Source organism: Mchenga conophoros, linkage group LG20 (assembly GCF_057382185.1).
Source record: "Mchenga conophoros isolate Kocher_MC1m ecotype Shallow Benthic linkage group LG20, M_conophoros_male_GT1.1, whole genome shotgun sequence".
Lineage (NCBI taxonomy): Eukaryota > Metazoa > Chordata > Actinopteri > Cichliformes > Cichlidae > Mchenga > Mchenga conophoros.
In genome coordinates this window covers 891878-915441 of record NC_140545.1, presented here as the reverse complement: position 1 = coordinate 915441, position 23564 = coordinate 891878, and the positions used below count along the sequence as shown (strand labels likewise).

General features: G+C 41.2%; 1 protein-coding gene across 1 annotated transcript; it reads left to right on the top strand.

Annotated features, from left to right (window-relative positions):
* Positions 1–2708: 2708 nt before the first annotated feature.
* On the top strand, positions 2709–15100 carry atp6ap1lb (ATPase H+ transporting accessory protein 1 like b). The gene is made up of 7 exons (XM_085259615.1): positions 2709–3267; positions 9871–9908; positions 10423–10505; positions 11895–12133; positions 12300–12350; positions 12487–12730; positions 13064–15100. Exons 1-7 carry the CDS (start codon positions 3134–3136, stop codon positions 13298–13300), a joined length of 1026 nt encoding a protein of 341 aa, XP_085115741.1. The 5' UTR covers positions 2709–3133; the 3' UTR covers positions 13301–15100.
* Positions 15101–23564: the final 8464 nt, after the last annotated feature.

The following is a 23564-nucleotide window of genomic DNA, read 5'->3' as shown; positions in this document are numbered from 1 at the left end:
ACAAAATCATGAGCAGGGCTGGACAAAAACATCCCCTTACAGCCAATCCCACTGCAGCAGCAGCAAAGCCTCGAAGAGGACTGTGGGGCTGAATCAACAGCCTGATATTGTCAATGATTCCTTACTGTACAACTTCTGCTGATAGTAATCAAATGCAGTAACCATGCCCTAACAGGCTTTTGTGTGTTTTTAACCAATCAGAATTTATTAGCAACATTCCTGCTTAAAGTCTGACTGAGCAGACTCAGTAATGTAAGTAATACTGCAACATAGCAAAACCCTGAACCCCCTCAAGAGCTCAGCTTTTCATGTGCTAAAGAAAATGTTTTGGATTGTGTCGACTGCATAACTGTACTAAATATTTTTGTGGTTAGATCATTCTTTTGTATGTTATGTGCTTTTTGTGCTGTGAAACAGTCTTTAGCTTTACATTTGTGTATATTTTGCTTCAGTCAGTTCCTATAATTTTAGCCAATTTTAAACTGCACTTTTAGGCACTTGGTACTAACAGTTTGTCCAAAACTAAAAAGTTTGCATTTCTTTATTTGAGTCTATGAAAAATGCCAAAGATAACATAGTTGGATGTGTACATAATAATATTGTTGCTTCATCAAGGTCATTTCTAAAGAGCTATCAGCTGGAATCTTGGTGTGCAGTATGTCCTTAAACAATTTAAGGAAACTAGACTAGTGGAGAACAAAAGAAGTGGTAAAACAAAGTCCCGACACGGGACTGAGAGATTTATTCAGTTGATCCATCTGTTGTTCACTGAAGGCTCATCAAAAAGGTAACAGTGAAAGAGCGGCTGAGCAATTAGTAAGAATGGGCAACATTGAAGAAAAAGGCTGAGGTATGCCAGAGTACACAAGAACTGGACTCAGAATCAGTACCAATGAGACATATAGACTGATGAATCCAGTTCTGAAATGTTGGGTTCAGTCCTGGTCAGTATGTTCATAGGAGGTCAGCAGAGACAACAGTGAGTGCCTACAGCCATTTGAATAACACAGTGGAGGCTCGGTCATGGTTTTGGGCTGCATTTTAGTCAAATGTGTTGGGGGTCTCTCAAAATGGATGGAACTGTGAACACAGAAATGTACCATCAGATTTTAATCCACAATGCAAAACCATTTGGACTGATAGTGGCTTTATTTTCACCATGACAATGATCCCAAACGCACTGCCGGTGCAGAAAAACACAGTGGAACACTAACAATCATGGACTGGGCTCCCCAGAATCTGGATCTCAACATTATGAAGCAGTGTGGGATCATCTTGACAGAGAAGAAAATAAAAGGCAGCCAACACCCAAAGAAAAGCTTTGAATGTCCTCCAAGAAGCCTGGAGATCTATCACTGAAGACTGCTTCAGGAAATTACAAAAAAGCTTGCCTAGGAGAGATCAGGCTGTGCTGAAGAATAAAGATGGTCATAACAAATATTGACTTCCAAGCTCATTAAATGGTAGAAACTCAATTTTTGCCTTATATACTGCATTTTCATTTATTTTTGCAAATGTTTCAATGAATCGCTGCTGCGATTTCTCCATTTTCCAAGCTAAACTATCTGTATTGACCATCCTCGAGAGCGGAATGGCATTGAGGCTAATGTCACGAGACATCACTGGGTAATACTGTCTTCTGAAGTCATCACACCTGATTGTCTTTTGTGATGCTGTCATGCTCTGATGGCAGCAGTGACAGTCTAGTTTGCACTTTCCCTGCAGTAGACTGACACAGTGGCCTGCTGAAGTGACCGAGGCAGGCTGACGCACTGTAGAGGGCTGAGGCAGCCTTCGGTCAACTCCTGTTACTGTATGGGCAAAAGTCTGTCTCATAGCTGACCTCTCACACATTCAGCAATATTTTAGCCTTAGCACAAACACACACGTCACTCACAAAACCATGCACAGCCACATATCTATCTATCTATCTATCTATCTATCTATCTATCTATCTATCTATCTATCTATCTATCTATCTATCTATCTATCTATCTATCTATCTATCTATCTATCTATCTATCTGTCTGCAGACTTTATCTGCAAAGGAGGGTGAGCTACTGAACACTACTATTATTCTAGAGAACCAGAGTGATGTTTGCTTTATGAAAGAAAGCGACGGGGTATCCACAATTTCGCTTGGCAGTCGTTCTTATGAATCATTACCACGCATCGATGTGAAAATCTACCACGATACTAGGTCACCACATGCAGTTATATAACCACTCTTAACGAAAATCATCCCATCATGGGATATGGAAATGAAAGATAGGCCTTTGAGAAGACGTATCGAGATCCCGCGGCGTCTCACGCATGCGGGCTAGATAATGAGGAGGAAACGGAATCAGCCGTGGGGGTCTTCAGTGCTGGACCCTCGCTCTCGTCTTACCCACGGCTGCTCAGCTGCTTCTGTCATCCATATTTGCAGCCTCAGTGGACAATTTCCTCAGCCTCGGGCCTTCTTCAGTGCTCACAACAACACATCAAATGAATTAATTCTGCTACTGTGGCAGCGCACTGGCGATCTAGGTCATGCAGCTCTGGCTCTGTGTCCCCCCTCCCTTCGGCCACCTAAAGACATGTCCACATCCTGCTGTCCTCCTACACAACCTGACCTTGTCATTCTCAGGTGATTTTCCACAGAGATACGAGTGTGGCCGTTTAGTCTGCGCGTGTGTTCGTGTGCGCAGGCGCGCGTGTCAACGTGTGTGGCCGAACGTGTGAGTACGTCTGTGCCCACTGTGCTTATTTATTTATTTATTTATTTGTTTGTTTGTTGGTAGCATAGGTATGATGAAATGTTTTTGAAGAAATGAAAAAAGAACTGAGCCTCTGTGGCGTGCCTGCAGCCATGTGAGCATGAAAGAGGGGAAAGAAGACCGAGAGCGCAGGAATGGATGCGGGAGGGTGAGCAAAGTGAGAGGCAGCAGAGGGAGGATGACAGAGAAGGGAGTAGGGCGAGAGGAGAGAAGGTGCAGCGAGGAGTGGGGGACTGTGACGCACACCGATCGACTCTGCTCGCAGCTGATTGGCCGCGGTGCCTGCCAGTCAGAGGAGCTGGGTCTCGGGCGCTGCTTGAAGAGCAGATTATGAAGCGGAGCGCAACCAGCGGCAGTCTCCTCTTATTGTCTCAATGGCTGCACACGCATTCCTCCTCTGCTCCCTCGCCTTGCTGTCCGCTCTCAGCCGGCCTGGGCTCTCGTTCCACGACGAAGAAGCACAGCCAGGACTTACCTATGACGAAGTGCCTGAGATCTTGGACAGGAGGTAAATCCATCTCTAAGGCTGTGAACAGAGGAGGGGTGTAGGGGAGGGGGAGGGGTACACGGAGATGCATGCAGGGATGCTGAGATGCTGATGTGTTCTCTTAGGGTCGTTTTTGTCGCCCCTCTCTTTCTCCTTTGCAACGCTTTTGGACATTTCACCTTGGGTATGCCTCAAATTATGGGTTCGGGCAGTGTTGGTGTGCCAGAAAGAGCCGAGGTGCGAGGCTTTGTTTGCCTCAGTGTTGGGGACTGCATCAGACGCTGCTCATCGATCACGGATGGGGCTGTTGTCTCTGTACAGTAGTGCTGGTCTGGCAAGAGGAAGCTATATAAGGTTGGGGCAGTGGGCCCGCAGGAGAGGTAGAGGAAGGAAGGAGAGGAGAAAGAAGAGAAGACAAGGAAGCAGGAAGGAAAGGTAAACAAGGATGGGACAGGGTGGAGAGGATGCATCAGGGATGGTCTGTTGGGGTCTGTTTACTGATGCAGTCAGTGAGAGAGGAGGGGGAGAGAGAGAGGAAGAGTGGAGAGGAGAATTTTAGCCAGCTATGTCTGCATAATGCACATGCAGTCCTGCAGGTCAAATCTGGATAAAATATTCAGGGCTCAGATGTACAGGCATTCACAACAGTGTGACAGGGACAGCAGCGAGCAAGCAGCCAGGGCTTTTGCTAGCGCCAGTTCCTGCCTGCTTACAGAGACATCACAGCAAAGACCTATAATACGGTGCCAAATCCATGTAAGGCTCTTGAAACTATGCCATGCACGATGGTTCACACAATCCTCTATAGCACAAATGCTTCAGAGCCACAGTTTCTCATTCAGTGCTCTTTAATCATAGTTCAAATGATTTCCCTTGTTATTGCACTTTGAGTGTGGTAATACACTGTGGAGGGGTGGGAGATTATTACTGCGATGCTTTCATTTGTTGCACGAACAATCTTATCTGTACACATGTTTGCAAGTCAGGGGCACAAATAACTTGGATTTAGAGCCTAATATAAGAATTCTCGCGGGATTTCTTTCATTCCAGCTCAATTTGGAGTCGTAAAACCCAGACAGATAGCCTCTGACAGAGAAAGGCTGCGCAAACATCTCCAGGGGTTTGTGAGCCTATTGCCTGGATCAAACTTTGTATGTAACTCTGCAACGTAACAGCTCTGGTCCCCAGACGCAGCCTCGGTCTCAGCGCTGACACACTCCGAAATGCTGTTACATAAAAGCAGCCTTGTAGTGGAGCATAACACTGGAACCGTAGAAGGAAAGGTACAGTGAGACAGAAGGTTTTGCAGGAAAGTAATGACAAGACAAAAGGCAGGAAACGAGACATTGTGAGTGAAGTGATGTCTGGTACTGTAGCAGATGCAATATGGAAGTGGCAAAGTTTAATAGCCTAGAGCTTCGCAGCATTATAAAGCTCTTAGCCATAGACATATTTAGTGTAAATCATAATCTGTCTATAGCTAAATATCTAAACTTTTAAGCATGTTATAATTAAATACATTTTAAATAATATTCAAAATTTTCCAGTAAACCTTTGGCAATTTAAATATATATATTTGCATATATACTATAAATTTCTAATAGGATTCAAATGAAGTTGTAATTTTGGAAATCACACACTGAGAGAGCAAACGCAGGAGGTTCTGTAGCTGCAGTTTAAAGTTCTTATGAAGTGTTTAAAATGTTGTTTCTATTTGGACCTTTTTATGCTGCAAGACTAAGAAGTCTTGGAGACCTTCACAACATGCTCCTCTGACGCTGTGAACATAACATCAGAAGATCATGTTTTAATAATGTTTTATGTTTTAATCAAACTTCAGTTAGTTCAGTTATCCATGGAATCCAGTTTTAAATTAGTAACGTCCCGATACATTTCTCAAACATTTCCGTAACACAGTATCTTGAGTCTGTGACATCACACTTGCATTTTATCACTCCCACTGTACAGTGAAAAATAGCCTCCGAGTGTTTATAATTCCCAGTGGTGTCTAGAATAGCACAAGATGTCTTGCATGCTTTTCCATATTAAGGTAAATTTATTCTCAAGTTACAAAAACCTGTCAATATAAATTGTTTTGTATAAAACGGTGTTTTTTGCAAAGAACAGAGAGCAAGTATACGATATACAGCTCATCAAGGCTCCAAGTTGCACCCACTGTCCCACGCATGCTTGCTTCAGTCTGTTTGTCAGTCATGTGGCTGTAACTGTAAAAAGTGTATCCATCACGTTCTGTAGTCAGCATGTGCTGAAATGTAGCTTGACCTGACTTTAACATAGAGATTAGAGGTCAAAGTGCTAGATTTCCAGTAGACGACTGTTGAGTGATCCTATTTGGAGAAAGATTAAAGGGTTAAAAAGACCAGCAGCTAATTGTAGAATATTTCACTAACTATTTAAAATCATAAAAATGTGTACTGTGTTTACAAAATGAAAAAAAATCAGGTCAAAAGTGAACAATCGTGTGTTCTAGTCCCTGTTTGAATGCACTCATAACGTTTCAGCACTGCTGCCCTGACCCTTAACCCTTTGATCTCAAAGGAGTAGGAAGATTTGCACAACTCTAGCACAACCAGAGCTCCACAGAAATAGCAGCCAGACTCCAACCAACTCCCAAATCTTAATCTGTACTAATAAATCTATCAATAGGCCAACACCTGCACAGTCTGGGATTAAGACATGTTTTCCTGCCTTGCCAGGGATAATCGTTTATTGTCTGATTAAATAATTTTAAACAATTGAAAGTAGAGTATGTTTTGCATGCCTAAAAAAATATTATGGCTCTGACATTAATGTTAGCCAGCAATAGAAGTTCTTCCTGTACATTGTGAAATGCTGCCATATCTGGGTTTGAAGTTTCATGTAGGTATAATACAAGGAAATATGAGCAGTTAGAACACATCACTGGATGCACAGCTGAGCTACACAATGACAGTGATTGTAGGCTGAGAGATCTAAAATTAGTGGATACATATATATATGTTAAAGAAATGTTACCTCTCATCATTTTGTTGCATTTTGAATAAAAAAATTCAGTTTGTGAGATGAATGAACCACAGTATTTAAAACTCATTGTACTAAGGCTGTCGAATGTAAAGGGTTGGGTGGACTGATCGTGGTTTACAGAGCATCACAGTGCAGCGCTCTGTGTTAGCAGAAGCTAATGGGACTTGTTTACAAGTTTGGGTTCAGGCACCACACCTTTTCTCTGCTCAGCAGCTCACAGCAGAAGCCCAGACGAGCCGAGATAATCAGCTATCTGCACGCTTGAGCAAGAATGTCCAGTAAACATGTACCGACTGAGATCCCACGTGTAGGCTTGATAGATTGAAGTGCTGAAAATATCTGTAATTTTAAGATTGTCATCATTATGTATTGAGGCTATCATCATACTGTTAAAGTGGACACGAATAATGCATGGGAGCACGTTTGAACATTTGCAGGGGGTTTATTTATTTTGTTATATGTGAGGGGACTGCGGGGACCCAAGGAGTGGCTCAGGCTTGGCTTTGATTATATAAAGGGTTTGTTCAGCACTCAGGCACCGTGTGACCGGCTGAGCCAATGATGGGGCTGCAGAAGTCCAGGTCTGCTGATATCGTGAAACTGGCACAGGAACAGTCGGCTGGGCTTTAGTTAGCACTTGCACACTTGCGCAGCCTCCTCTGGCACCTATCAGCCAGCTGAGGCCCGGGAAGATGTGCAGGAAGACGTCCTTATTTGCTTGTGGTTGATTTAGTTCATCTGAGTGTTTCTGTAACTGAAATGTTTTCATTAACTCGTAATGAATATCAGAGAGATAAATATATATCAGATATTAAAGGCTTTTTGAAGTCTTTTTGTAGCTATAATATCATATATGTCCCCAATATTAGTGCAGGCAGTCAGTGAGCAGCAGACAAGTGTCTACCACGTAGTGAGGTTTCAGTTGCAGCTGCCTGCTGCCAAATGTAGTGCTTTTGGCAGCTGTTTCATACAGTCATGCTTACCCAGCATTCACCGAGGCAAATATAAATATTTGGATTTACCATATACATAAACCCTGTTATTGTTTTTCATACAATAGCTTAGGGAGCCAGTACGTGGGAGCGAGTCCTTTGGAATGTATACATAAGAATACAGGACGACTTGGACTTGATGTAAAAGTTGGCACACGTGTGTTATAAATGAGACTGACACGAGAGCGTGTACTCATTACAATTCAGCAGAAATCATCATGCCGATGCGGCTGAACTGATGATTATTATTATTATTCCTGCATCTGCTCACCTGATAACTGCAGCAATGTAGCAAGAAAGCTGAAACGTCAACAGTGCTGTTGCTGTGCACAGAAAGCCCGAGTCTCTGTCCACGTATTTCATCCCACAAGCTTATTGCAGAATTTCATGTTTTGTTTTTTAATATTTTTTTTATCCATATACCTGAAATTATAAAGTTATTTCATGGAACAAAACACAACCTGTTGTATAAGTAACAGTGAGGTCATATATCTCTAATAATGATTTGATATAGTTTTATATAAAAATGAAAGGAGATATTTATTTCACACACATTTTCCTGCCATGTTTTGAATTGAATTGGTCGTCATGGCCAAAGTTCAAATCGCTTGGACCTCTGTACAGAAGTCACGATTTCAGAGGTCAGGTCTGATGCAGGCTCCAGTTCTGAACGCTGCAGCCTCTGACATCAGTCCTTAATCTCTTCATCTTGTTCTGGGCCTCGTCGCTCATAACTTGGGCCCCAGTGGACCTGGCCTGTTCTTACCACTAATCCTAATCCATCTGACACTTCACTACACCATATTGCCCAGGTGGAAACGGCACCATACGGCCAAATAACTGCTCCAGTCTCCTGGCACTGATATGTCTGGCAGCTTCCTCCCAGACTAACCATCTGATTCCTTTTCATTTGTCAGCTGTCTGCTTACCTGCTCAGTATCCCACCTTCACCTTGGGCTCCTAATTAAAATTGTGTGAAATAAATCTGCATTTTTTAACTCCAAAATAAGTAAATAATAATAATAAATAAACTGTAAGAAAATAAATTCTCATGTCCCCTTTTTATCACAGGATTTAAGGGAGGTTGTTGCACTTTTGTCTGAAACATAATTGTGAGCAGTCCTTCACAGCAGATGTTTCAGTTGGCTTTTGTGCGTTTAAACGTTGTATAAATATTCAGGTCATCCTCTTTCTGTCTTTTAAGAAGAAATTTGCAGCGTTGATATTCAACTAAATAACAAAGATAATGACAGAAGTTCCCTCCATGCATTGTTTTTGTTGTACTGCAGTTCATAAAATGACTTGAAATGCTGCCAAACAAAGCTGAGAAAGTGACTAAAGTAACAGGTGATGACCCAAAAGACAGATGTTAATTGTAATACTCACTCCAACAGATCTTGGGATTTAACTTTTATAAGCCCATTATAACTCTCTAGCTTAGGAAGCCAGTCCAAATAATGGATGAGGGCAGGTCACGATCAGGCTTCTAGCTGGACCGCTGCAATAAACAGAAGTAGCTAGCGCCACTTCGTAAGCCAATTGTTGTATCACGTCTTTGATTAGACAGTTAAAAGGATCAGGATGAGCTTAAGAAGTCCAGGCTGTGTGGAGTTTAAATAGACCAAGAGCAGCAGGGCAAGGACAAAGGTGTGGAAAAATCTGTTCCCAGTACACAGTGTGGGTCAGTCCCAAATCAAAGACACATTTATAGAAAAAGCCACACACCAGACAAACGACAATACAATGAGTAAATGTGTCGTTGTGCTCTGTGCTCCCACATGGAAAGAAGTCTTTTAAATATGGCACATATACACGTATAAACAGACTAAAGAAGCATAATTACCTGTTTGGAAATGACTTCGCCTGTTTAAAGACTATTTTAGAAGTCTAACCAGAAAGATTTTGTTATTCATTAGACAAAAACAAGCTGAACTCGTGTTTTTACACCCACATTTGAGCCGGCACACTAAACCGTTCAGAGAAGTTTGGAATTACTCAGCATAAAATGCAACAACTAAAAAACAACATTGTCTGTTCAGCCATGCAAGTAAATAACTGCATAAAGTTTGTTTCACTATTTTTTTCAGCTGTTATTTGTATAACAGTAAATTTCAAAATTCTTTGATAGCAGTAATAATAGATTATAATTAGTAATAATTAGATTTTAGCATTAAAAACATCACTTTAGCTAATAAGCTTTTACATACTGCTGAATCAGCTGTTACAGAGACTTCAAATGTGATTTTGTTAGTTACCATTAATGTTACTTTAGAGCAGCTGTGGCATGAACCTTGCATTTGGTGGCATTTTGGTCTAAATGCTAAAACATAAAACATATCAGTTAGATATATAAAACAGCTCGTTTTGTTGTATTTCATGGAACATTTAGTTGCACGCAGTACATTAAAATGCACATGTTTTTGCATAATACTCAATTTTATGTAAACCGACCTTTTTTATTGTTGTTGTTGTGTGTTTGTTGTGTTTGTAGAAAATGGATTTTTGCAGCTGTTACAGATTGAAGCATTATTAACGAAAGAAAAGTCTTAAAAATGATCCTTTGTGTTGCAGTTGCAGGACCTGATTGTGTGTTCTGTCTTTCCCACAGCAAAGAGAACCCCAAACAAGCAACAAGAGTCACATCAAGTAAGTAACAGATCTGGTGTGACACGAGGCCTGATTCAATCAAACCTGCCATGGTAACTTTGACACTGATGTGTTGGATAGACGTGACAAATGCATTTCTTTCCAACACTGGAGACATTCAGCGTTATGAAGTGTGGAGCACATACGATCCGTGCACACAGTGGGAAGACGTGCTGCTGTTTTTATGCTCTCTGACACAAAGGTGGAAAATCGATGAAAACATTCTTTTCCGTTACATAAACGTATGTTTCTGGATCCAGATAAACAGTATTTGTAAACACTTAGCACCGTAACTGTGAAATAAACTGCCGATGAGTCAGTGTGATGACGCAAAACAGCTGGAAATAGATACGAGCCTGAGCAATGAGGTGCACACAAAGCCTCTTTGTGACTGTGTGCGTTTAATATCGTGCGAACTTCCACGATTATGTTGCAATCTGTAACGCAGTATTGCAAGCAGCCTTTTTTGTGTACCAACATCTTCAACGATGCGGTAACGTGTGCGTGTTTTCAGGTCAAGATGGTGAGTACGGCTTAGAAAGTGAAGAGGTTTATTTGACGCCCGAAGATGAAAACCCACTCAGGAGAATACTGCAGGTACAGTCTCTCTGTTCTTGCCTGGCTCTCTCCACCATCAGCCATTCGCTCGCACATACAGATACACACCGAAACACACACTAGGATGCTCGCAAACAAAACAGAGCATGCTCACTCAGCCATACTGCATGACCTTGAATGTGGGAATATTGTAGTCTCATATTCACCAGAGGTAAAACATCTTTGCCACCCACACACAGGACTGCTGCCACTGAAAATTCTGCAATAAACATGCTGCATACGCTGTTGCATCCAGTTGTATCAGTTAATACTGGTGACCTGATTCTTTTATAAAGATTTTTATATCATTACTGTTATAGTAACGACTAGTTTTAAAATGTTTTGGAAAATTGCCACACATACCCAGTTATTTAAGAGTAATATTACAGTGTGACTACGTCTTTATATATATATTGTAAATTAGTGCTGGCTTAAGTCAAACAGCCTCCAGTGACATGTAGCCTTTGAGCACAGAGATTAAAAAGCCAGACAGAGAGGCAGTTACTATTTTCACAACCAGCAGAACAGCTGCCACACAAATGTCTGCAAATTCAGAAAGATCCTGTTTTCCACGCACAGCTCCTTCCTCATTTAGCATTCAAGTGGCGGTTGGTCCACTGAACTTTACACACGAGTGAAATTATAATCATGATGACAAGCTTGACAGAAAGGTGATTTTTAAATTGCCCTTTTGAAATCAAATATCACTGCATGCATAAAAAGGAGGCACGGTAGCTTGTGCACTAAGTCAAGCTCGCTTGGTGTGGAAATAAATCAGGAGCTGGTTGGCGATTGTATGCACGTGTCACGTGTCACGCTGACATATGCTGTGGAAGAGCAACGGTGACAGAAACGGCTGCACAGATGAAGGAATAGGATAAGTTGGATTTATGGTCTCTGAAGCTGTTTCCTTGTTGAGCAGCTGGATCCACCAGGGTCTGCTTTTATGGGGGGGGGGAAGCAAAACTTTATACTGTTTCATTTAGATGATTTTACAATGAATAAGTGGATTACACTGTCGAATTGTTTGGCTCACGTTATATAATTATATAAAGTAATCACAGGTTACAGAATATTTTATTATCCTCATAAGCCCCGAGCCTAACTGATCTCCTGCCTTTTGCCCCCGTATCAGGGGGCGTTGGGGCTTAAGAGGTTAATTTGATTGGCTTCAACAAATAGAAATTCTTTTGATTTCTAGATTAACTTATTTATTGAACACACTGTCACAGCCACTTCCAGCCTTTGAAACAGGGAAAAGCACATATAGAAAGCGTAGAAGGATGAAGCTGGGAATGCAAAAGTGCAGCTACTCGTGCTTTTTCTGCAGATTTACTGTCATTTTTGAAATTGCTCCTGTGCTTAATGACTTTCTTCATATGTTGGCAGCCTTTTAACTGGCACCATCCTGGGATTTCTCACAGTAAGAGGAAGCTGCTCCAGTCTCTGATGGGGCCTTATGGCCCGCTGAGCGTGTCTTACAACGGGAAGACTTGCATTCTGTTTAAGGCAAAGCGACTCGCTATCCGCTACAGGAACCACACCTTCATCGATCTAACTGAACGGGTCTTTAACCCAAACTCACCTGTGGACACTAAAGGCTCCATCTGCACCAAAGAGAAAGCTACGTAAGTCACTGAGGACCCCTTACTGCGCAGTTGCTTTAACATTGTGCATGATGCATTATATTTCACAACCTTGTTATCAGACAAGGCAGTAGAAGGAAGTTGATCTTGCACTGACGGTTCCTCTGGGTTTCTGTGTTAAATGTTTACGTTTCTTTTTCTGCCGAAGGCTTTCTTTAAAGTTTGGTGACGTGGAGGATTTGCGAGGTCTTGTAATAAGGTAAAAACACACTGACTAACTTCCTACGTTTTATTTATCACATTCAACATTATTGTTGTATTCGAACGTACAGTTTACAGCGTAAGTGGTCGTGTGCGGACCGTGCATCTAACAAACTGAATTGTGCCTCCACCAGACTACAGATGTCCAATACTTTTTACGAGGCAGCTGGTCAAAACTGGTTCACACTAGACAGCGTCCACATCCACTACAACTGGACCCAAGAGGCTACATTCAATGCCAGCGAGGTCTACGCTCCTGCCACTTCCTCCTACCATTGCCAGCACGTCAGCAGCCTGCACAAATACGACACCCTGCTAGTGCCCAGCTCCCACACTGACACATCTGCTAACTGGCACATCACGTTCACTGATTTCCAGGTATACTGTCGCACAAAGGGCACAGCCTTTGTTGTGTAACTCTTCTAATAATGTCTGCACATTTGTCTGTCCTGGTCTCTATACGTGTGCATGTTTGCCAGCTTTTTGCCTTCGTGCTACACCTGTTCGGCCATAGGTCAGTCAGTCTGTCCTTTTCCTGCCTGTTTGGCAGACTGTCAGTCTGTTTCCACTCTGTCTGCTCAGCCATCTGCTTAGGCTGTCTCAACCTGTCCATCTGCCCAGTTTCTCGATGCTTGGTAAGCCCAGTAAGAGCCAGTTGTCCTCTTTAGTTCAGCCTAATCTCATCTTTCTGGCTTCTCTTTGCTCTTCCAGATCCAGGCCTTCAATGTTCAGTCAGACAAGTTTGCATCGGCCAGTGACTGCGCTACTTTCCTGACACCAGCCATCCTCATGGGCTTGGTGACATCTTTGATTCTGCTCCTCGTCTTAGCCTATGCCCTGCATATGGTGGTACACCTTAAGCACATCGACCGCTACGAGGAGCACAAAGCCACAGTCTACTTCCCCCGCAGTCCAGAGGCAGAGTTGCCAGACAAAAACAGTCTGTGAAGGAAAGCGAAGAGCCAGAAGATGGCAGGGGAGAGAGGGAGAGAAAGCTGAGAAGCAAGGCTGCGGGGAGCACAAGGGACTACAAGATCGAAAAAGTATCCTCCACTGAATATTTGTTTAACAAAATGACAACTTTGCCTGTTCATATGAAAACCTTCCAAGTCTTAACTGCTTTAAGTAAATGTAGACCGTGGTGGGATACTTTTTCATCTTTCCTCATTGACCTGCGTCTCGGCGTCCATATTTTGAACGAAGCCTGTGGATGTTCAAGCCTCTCCCAGAGATGGCTCATGACCCTGATGTCAAAGGTCAAGGTCTGTCCCGGGGCCCTGAAGGGCAACAGTGTATACAGTTCTTTACCCCAGTCAGCTATTAAACACCTTATCAGCCTACCAGCTGTAGCTAATACAGCTAACATCAGATGTATAAATGTATGTACTACATGGCCGACAAGCTTTTACGACAAAACTTTCTCTGACATTGCTGTAGGAAATACTTCAAAGAGCCAGTTTTACAGCAGAGATAGCCGTATTAGCTACATGCTGAAAAGTCTACTTTGGCTAGTGCAGTGTTTCCTAATAATGAGGATTACAGAGAGGCTGGCTTAAGTTGCAGCTTAAAATAATCAGATATGGCATGAAGTAGAAGGAGCTTGAAAAGCTGTGGACTGGTAAGCAGAGGGAAATTTCAGGAACCACTGGTCTAGCATCGGAGTGACTGGAGTGAATGTGCCAACACTACTGGCCCTTCAGAGCCTCTGGCATCTCTCACCCTGCCCCTGAACAAGACTGCTGCTTGGGACTTAACTGTGAAATGGCCTTTAAACAGACCAGCAAGATAAGGGGGTTTCTACCAACTAGCACAACACTGGTTAGTGCGAAAGCACTAACCACAAACTCAAAGACTCTACAAGGAACTATGCTGCACAAGACGGCCCGTCGTAGGGCTTGGCAGGAACGCGGGTCTTGGGATGAAACGACTCTCGTTGTTTGACCAGGGGAGGCCACGGTCCTCCATCTGCACCACTGGATTTGACTGCCAAAGTGAAGCTACAAAGAAGTTGCCATAAATTATGGTGAGAGACAGAATAAGACAATGTGAAAATAAAAGCTAACCATTACAGCTATGTACAAAACAAAAAAGAGACACACAACATGTACAAAAGTGTCACTCTGCGGAGGTTTTTTATATACATTGTAATCATGAAATACTATTAGGTACAGGATGACTATGCTAATCCTCATAACCAAAAGGATATACAAAGCTGTAGATACTTTAAGATCTCTATACGATCATAGCTCTTTACTATCTTCAAATACTGCACAAGTAATAAGCATAAGCGTAAGACATTGTGCTCAAGGACTGGTGAAAGTATCAATGCATATGATTTTTACGACAAAGGATTAACATATTACATTGTTTGTCTATTTGTTTTACGCTGGGCTGAGGATGTAAGGTCCAGTTTCATTGAACTGTAAATTACAGTGCAAATTCCTACCATAGAAGGACAATGCTATGGAATGCCGTCCATCCATCAGGACTCATAGATGCCATTATAATGCCAGATGCCACACTAGCAGCAGTAACAGCATCAGTAAGTCATTACTTCTGATAAAAACACTCAGCATGACAGTAAATAGATATCTTAACATTCAATATGGCAGTTCTGTCAATCTGTAGCAGTGTGAAATGTGTTTTTGGTCATAAATGTATCCTACAAACTATGAAAAGATTGGAGGCAGTTTGTCTAAGCACAGACTGATGTAGACTGAACAATAAAAGATATTCAGAGGAAAAAAAGTCTGTTGTGTTTATATTAGAAGTAGTTTGCTGCACTTAAAAACATCAATACACATACTCAAAACATCATCATGTTTTCTTTTTGGTAACCTGCATAATATTGTTTCAAACATTTTGTTCATCTTGTTAACTGTTATTCAAATTTCAGATTTCCAGCACAGTGTCCAGGTCGGGCGCCAGGCCCCCCCCTCCTGTGTGCCATCTGCTCTCTCCTCTCACCTCTCTCTGATCTAAAATGTCTTACCTGCCGGCAGATACCCAATAAAACTCCTTCGTGGAAACATCCAAGGCAGTCGCAGCCATGAGTTAAATTGCAATCTCAAGCCAGTTCTCTTTTCTGCTTTTGATGCTTTTGAAGAGATGATTTCACAGGATAACTCCGTATCCGCAGTTTGAACAGAGTTCACATTAAATGATTCATCCACATGCCTCTGAAACAGGCTAAAGTATGTGCCTCAGACTAGACGTGGCTATAATACGACTCTCCTTGATGATGAATAATTATGAAATAATATTCTCAGCCCTTAACATCACCCAGAGCAGCTGAAATGCTACAGAGACACCTAGTGGCAACAAGTGATCCTATCAGCTAGCGCTTGGCAGCGGCAGCATCACAAATGTAGATTTCAAGATGTGATGCAAGGGTTGGGTCAGTGCAGAAAGTTGTTGAAACACGTTGTTGCTTTTTAAGTCTACGGAGATAAAAATTATAATTAAAAAAGTGTCACTGAAGCAAACAAACGACACATAACTGGTCAGACATCAGACAGAACTGTCAAGTTTTTATACCCTGATTCACATCCAGATGCCAGCAAACACAAAACTGGACAAGAGAGAAAACAATACTTATGCTTGAAGAATTTAAATTGTTTGTTAAAAGGTCAGTCGTTTGTATTTTATGGTCATTCTTGAAGTTTGGTGCTTTAGACTTATAGTTCATTTCATTCATTCTGGTTCAGAGGGACTGAAAGTGTGAGACAACATGACAGGGAAATAAATTGTTTCACAGGACTCTGCATTCCTGTGAAAAACAACAAAAACACATACTGCCTCAATACACTTAAGTAACTAATCATAAGTAATTGTGATCACATCTCTAAAGTTTTTCTAAAAGTAAATTTTGGTAGTTTGCTGGTTGGAGGACTCAGATGTGCCACAATCTTCCCAGGAGTGAATGTCCCAGAAAATTCCCCCCAAGGTCAGACCATGCAATTCCAAACAGCTACATCTCAGACTATGCAGGCCCCGGTTAGCATGTTACACTTAAAAATTCATGACCATAAAATTATAAAAAGACTAAACAAGTTTGGCTATTAGCAAAAGCTGCCTCTACCCTGTAAAAGGAACATGGACACATCCCTTGGGTTTGCTGCATCTGAACCACCTATAACACTTCTGTTCTTTGGACAGACGAGATCAAAGTGCAACTGTTTGGTCATAATACACAGCGCCTCGTTTGGTGAAAATCAAACATAGCATATTGGCACAAACAAGCTGAAGCATGGTGATGGAGGGCTGGTGATTTGGACTTGTTTTGCAGCCACAGGACCTGGGCAGCCTGCAGTCACTGAGTTGACCATGATCACTGTATACCAAAGTATTCTTGAGTCAAATGTTGGGTAAAAAAACGTACTTTTTACACGTAAAATGCATCACTTCCTGTACAATAATGACAGAATGAACACACTAAATTGCCATCAAGGGATTGTTTTTATGTGGAAAAATGTTGACATCTTGTGGTCCAATCCTTGGTACTGCATTTGAAAAAGAACAGCAGAATACTCTTAATAACGGGTCTTATGCTGATATATTGTTCACGAAAGTCAAGAAAGCATCAGGTTACAATCCGAGCGAAATGTTAAAATAAACATTAACTCCAGAAGCGGGTGAGCAGTGAGCAGTGACTGCTGGTGGATTCATTTTAAAAAGCCACTGTTACAGTGCCCACTTCCTCATTTCTTCCTGATTTTGATGTATCAGTAAATACATAATGCAGTTTTTCAGCAATGATTTCATTTAGTAACAAAAACTAGCTATCCAAACCTACCCGGCCCTATGCGACCTCTAACCTCTAACCCCTAAACCTAATAACTGCTTGGCAAGCATTTGCGATAACTGGATGACTGACAATGAGTCTTTCACATTGCTGTGGAAAATTTTTGGCTTACTCTTCTTTGCCAAATTAAATTGAGCCACAATGGAGGGTTTTTAAGATTGAATAAAATGTTTTTAAGGTTGACCAGCCTATTTAATTTCTTGACAAACCATCCTGATCGGATTTAAGTTCCGACTTTGTCTAGGCCACTCCAAAACCTTCACTATGTATTTTAGAGCTACTCAGAGGTGGACTTGCTGGTGGATCATTTTCCTGCTGCATCACCCATGTGTGTCGAGCTTCAAGGCTTGAACAGATGGTCGGATATTTTCCTGCAGGATTTTCTGGTAGAGAGCAGAGTTCAAGGTTCTATCAATTGCAGTAAGTCATCCAGGCCTTGAGGCACCAACGCAGCCCCAGACCATCATACTACCACCACCATGTTTGACTGTTGGAATGATTTCTTTTTATTTCAATGTTAGTTTTATGGGACTCAAACATTTCAAAAAGTTCAACTTTTGTCAAATCAGTCCACAGCAGAGATACTTAAGTACAGTTTTCATGTTTCGTGTACTTTCCTTGAGTCTTTATTTTCTGATTACTTTTTACTTTTACTCCCAACATTTTTAAACAAATATCTGTACTTTCTACTCCTTACATCCTCATAACAGGCTCCTTGCTTTTTCTTTAACAAGTTAGAAAATGCCAGCCTCCAAACATCAAACCCATCTGAGCCTAAACAGTAACACATGGAAGGCAGTCCTGTTGGTCATGAAAAGAGATGCTGAGTGGCAAAGTCAGGGGTTCAAAGTGGGAGCTTTTGTTGTTGTTGTTGATGTCCATAAGTTGCAGTGCTTACTTCAGCATCTAGCTAACGCTACTGAAGAGGAGCAGAGGAGGAGTAACTTTTTTAAGTGTCAGGTAATTTAAATGCAACGTTTCTATCAGCTCAACAAACATCAGCAAACACACAAACTGTTTGTGTGCAGCGTGTTGCTGAAGGTCCTGCTGCTGTTTTCCACTGGGAGAGAAAAGAAAGAGGGCGAACTTCACTCAGAGATGGAGAGGAAGAAGAGAGGTTATTTTTAAAGGTAAGGGCTGCTCAGTGGGATTTGATACATTACAAGCTTACACGTCCTCGTGTTTTTAAATCAGATGTTGGGTGTACAGTCGTTGGTCTGTACTGACATTATTTTTTTCATGTTGTGAAACATGCTGCAAGTCAAACTGAGGCAGACTAACTGCCATTTAAAGGCTGCATAAAAGTACTCTGCAGGATAGTTTGCTGTACTGTGATGGATTCAGCACTTTAGTTAGTAAAGAATAGTGTGTGACTGCTGTGGTTTCATGGTCAGAGTCGGGTTACATCAAGTGTAGCAGAGATTCATATGAATTTCAGCTGATGACGCTTAAATTCCGCCTTCATACGAAAATTTTACAGTCCAATACCTATAAAGACAGCATCAACAGTGTAAGCAGTGATGGGAATAACGGCGTTACAAGTAACGGCGTTACTAACGGTGTTAGTTTTTTCAGTAATGAGTAATCTAACTAATTACTATTTCTATCGTTACAAGGCCGTTACCGTTTCTAACAAGAAAATGCGGTTGCGTTACTATTTTTCAACAAACAGATGGCTGGAGCTGTGTTCAGCTCACCGCATCTTATATCAGTTGCACGGAAGTTAGGGCTGTTCATATAGATATGACGATATGAAAACGTCTATCGTTTCATTTTACGCTATCGTTTGTTTCGTGGTGTCGCAAAATAAACTGTTTACGGCAATATGTTTTCATGGTTTTGATGGTCACTGTAGTGGCTATATTCATTTCTTAAAGTTCTCTCTTTCTCTTACATTTAATATAACCACACTACAGATGGGCCTGTTTTTATGTTAGCAACAACGACAGTAAAACCATCGTGTGTCCGCTTGTTTATTTTCCACATAAACCTTTCACAATAAAGCTCAAGATCCTGTTGAGACTTTTCAAAATAAACTGAATCGCGTGAAATATTTACCGATGAGAAGCAAAAAAGAGCCGTCAGGTGCTAAAAAATAAACCTTAGACTCAAACGTTAGAGCAGGCTTTTCCCTGCAGCACGCTGCAAAGAAAACGACGGCTGTTACAACCTATGTCTAAAAATGTGTAGTTTCATGCATCGGTAAAACACTCGACTCCAGATACACGACGCCCAGCTGGAAACACTTCACGCAAGTCGAGCTGCCCGAGATTCACAGAATTTACAGAAAATGTTACATTTTTGTTTTTCATATCATTGTTTATATTTAGATGTTTTATATCGGGATATGAGATTTTGGTCATATCGCACAGCCCTAACGGAAGGAGCTGTAAGTAATCTGGGCGCTACAGCGTTTAGCAGCTGCGCTCCCCCAGGCAGCAATCACTTTTTGGCACAACACCTGGAGCTAAGGGGGCAAAACAATGATATGAGTGCTGCTGGTTGACTGAGGAAGAATAAAGTAGTCGTGGTAAGCCAATCACATGACCACTTAAAGACAAAGCAACAAGGTGATATATACCAGTTTATAAATTGTGTTGATGGGCCAGTAAAACCAGTCATGATAAACAAGATATATGCTGTTTATTCCTCAATAGTTTCCTCACGTTTACTGTCTAAGGACAGCGCAGCGAGACCTCTCTGCTTATGAGCAAAAAAATACAAAACAAAACAAAAAAACAGCCCTTTGGTGTTGGTGGAAAAATGCACCATGTCGACCAATCAAAAAATGATATGGCAACATGACATTTGGTTGTTTAGGAAGAGGGGGAAGTTTTAGGAGTGAGGGTGAGAGAGAGAAAAAGACAGCAGAAAAAGAGAGAGCGAGTTTTGAGATGTAGAGATTTGTGACGTTTAGCGTGTTTGCAGTGTGTAGTTAATGTGTTGTCTTGTGTAGTTAGTGTGTAGTGTTGTGGATAGTTTTGTGTTGAGGCGACTGCTGTCTCCAGGTAGAAACAGCAGTGATACACCTGCTGCTGTCAGAGCTGCAGGTATCAGGCTGTGATGTTTCCTTTATAGTGGACAGAAATGATGTTTTTGCAGTGGCACAAATAATTTGTGGCATCTTATTGAAGAACAGCTGATTGTTCTGTAAATAGTTTGAAATGGTTATTTAAAAAAATCAAGGTAAAAGGTAAATGGATGCAAATAACTTTGTTGTTTGCAAAACTTGTGCATATGATTTTAAGATTGACAATTTATATTTGCATTTAACATTATGAAATATGATTCATTAAACATGTTTGTGGTTGTTACAGTAAAAATATCACTTTTTCTCCTCGGACTTTATGGTTTTTGTCTGATTTTAGATCAATTGTGTTAATACAGTCTGTAAAAAATGAAAACATAACTGTAGATTCAGACACGTGAGGTTGTGCTGAAAAGGATGAGACCAAACAAGTAAATAGTTTTTAAAGGTGAGATGTGGAGGAAACATCAAAAGTAGTTAAAAATGGCCGATTATACCCTGGACCCCAGAGGGTTAAACATCTTTTTTAAAGTAACGCAATAGTTACTTTTCAAGTAATTAATTACTTTTAGAATCTTGTAACTCAGTTACTAACTCAGTTACTTTTTTGAAGAAGTAACTAGTAACTATAATTAATTACTTTTTCAAAGTAACTTGCCCAACACTGACTGTCAGTGTATGGAAATCAGCCAGGAAACATCTGCTTACATCTGGTTTAATTTAGTTGTGTAAATACACAAAGAGCAGCAGGTCAGCTGATCACAGCCTGTACACTAAGCATATGCGAGCGCTCAATAGAAATTATTGTGAGTTATGTTTCTTTTCCCACACTAAGCCATCACAGACACTTTTAGGGTTCCCGACCTGCTGAATCACACTTTAACCCCGACTGTACACATCTTGTTTAAGGCAAAGCCATTAAACTTCTACAATTTGGGCAACAGAAAAAAGAAAAAAAAGTTGAGTATAATAAGAATTAATTCTTATTGTTGAATCGTGAACACTGGCCTTAACTTACGAGTGTGATGAACTCCTGGATGAGTCGACAAAGTGCTCTTGGAATAATTTTGGTAGGCTGTTGGGAAGGTTTACCATTGTTCCAGATTTTCTACATGTTTGGATAATGGCTCTCACTGTGTTTCACTCAGCCTTAGAAATGGCTTTGTAGATGTCAATGACTTTGTTTCTCAGCTGTTTCTTTAAAACGAGGCATGATGTGATATTTTTTCGAGATCTTTTCCTTACTTCACTTTGTCAGATTGGTTCTATTTGAGTGATTTCTGTATTCAACAAGTCTGGCAGTAATCAGACTTGGTTGGATGTGGCTAGTGAAATTAAACCCTTTCAAAATAATGTGGATAATCACAGTTAATACATGATTTGCCAAGAGGCGGCAATTACCTCTTTAAACAGGACTAGTTATGTTTGAATATCTTTTTCCCTCATTAAATGAAATCAGCATTTAAATGCCTCATTTTGCATTTTCTCAGGTTATCTTTGTCTAGTATTAAACTTTGTTTTATTATCTGAAACATGCAAGTATGATAAATATGCAGAAAATGTAAATAATTAAATAAATAAAGAAGTGGGGCACACACACTTTTCCACGGCACTGTAAGTAGATGAAAGTTTATCTGGATACTTCTTCAGTGGAAAGGACACAACCTGAGGCATGTCATATTTCCTTTTCAGTTTTATTTGCAATAACTTCCTGTGTTTTGAAATGTTTCTAAATAATGAAATATTCCAATAATTTTTTCCCATATGGTCCCAGATTCTTGGACACCACTGCAGTGGGGTAACTAATTTCACGATGTGCTGCAGTTTACTGATTTTTTACTGATGCACTGTAGCCGACAGACACATGAAATGAAGCTCTGTTATAGAATGAGGAAATCTGTGACTGTGTGATTGTAATGACTGCACTGAATATGTTGTTTTATATCACATCCACTGGGGGTCAGTCTAGATATGCAGCAATGTGTCGCCAAAGGAACAGGAAGATGCTAAATTAGGACTATTTGCTACATGATATGAACAGAAGAATGGTGATAATGGCATTAGCAGCAATTACAATGGAAAGGACCGAAGCAGATTCATAACACAAGACACAATCAGAGCATCGCTGCAAAAATCAAACGGGGGCATGGTGATATTATTTTCTCAGGTATCTTGATTATCAGAAAGCTTAAATTAATACATAAATTGAATTACCTGATGAACCATAGTTTGGCTTCCCTGTCATTAGTGAAGTGTAGCTTCATATAACGTGCTGTAGATGTCAGTGTTGATTTGCATCTCAGGTTTTTTTGACTATGCTGTAACGCTTAATAAACCACCTACAAAGGACGAAACTATGATCCTTTATGAAATCCATTCTAAAGCAGAAATCCAAACACGTATTTAAAAGGCTGAGAGCACCATGTGGTCATGATAACAACTCGTTCCATAACCACCCCCATCAATCTGCATGGCACTATCACACAAGACATTTCTCCTAATCTTTGTTTGCATTTAACGCTTTAGCACTTGAATTTAACAAACACAGCACAAAATTATCGGAGGAAGAACGGCAAAGATTTATCAGGCACTTTAAAGGACACGGTAAAAAATTGTGTGCGCTCAGAGTGAAGCGGAGACTTTTATTCGACCAAACTTCCCAGCATTTTGTGTTTTCCCTTCTTCTTTGAGACATGAGCAGAAGAGTAATGTTTAGTGTTTGTTGTTAATCTCACCCTGTACAGAACTCCAGAGCCAGGATCCTCAGAGTGTTCAAAGCTGGGGATTCGGACTTTGTGGCCGCAGCCTGTGCAGAGACAGATAGGCCTGCCTGCTTTATATGTAAAGCTGCCAGCCAGAACGCACAGGCCCACAGGGTACTCCATGCAATTCCTTTGTTGCAGCCAAACTGTGGCAGGGTCCCACTGTCTAAGCAGCTTTTTATTCTGGTTGCACGAGAGATTGGAAGACACTGAAGATGGAAGGTGGGTAAAGTTGGGTGTTTGTATGAATCTCTGCTCATGTGCTTTTTACAAGACGTGTTGGGGGCAGACCTGGATGACAGCTTCCCGTTTAAAAAATGGCTGACTGTAGACAATCCAGTCTTCCTCTTTTCATTTTTCTCGGTATATTACTTGTTTGGTGTGTCCACTGTGTTAGAGATAACATAGCTCAGCACCTCCGTGCCAGGATTATTCTGCTCTGTCAATCACTGATTTGGCCCAATGGGGCACTTTGATGTGTGTTAGCACTCGGTGAGTCGACTATTAATTGAACATCACAGTCAAGCCAATCACAGCTTCTGAGTTCCTCATCCGCTATCAGCACAGCCGTGGTGAATGGCCTCATTTTCGCCTCTTGGGCATGTTATCATTGCAAAT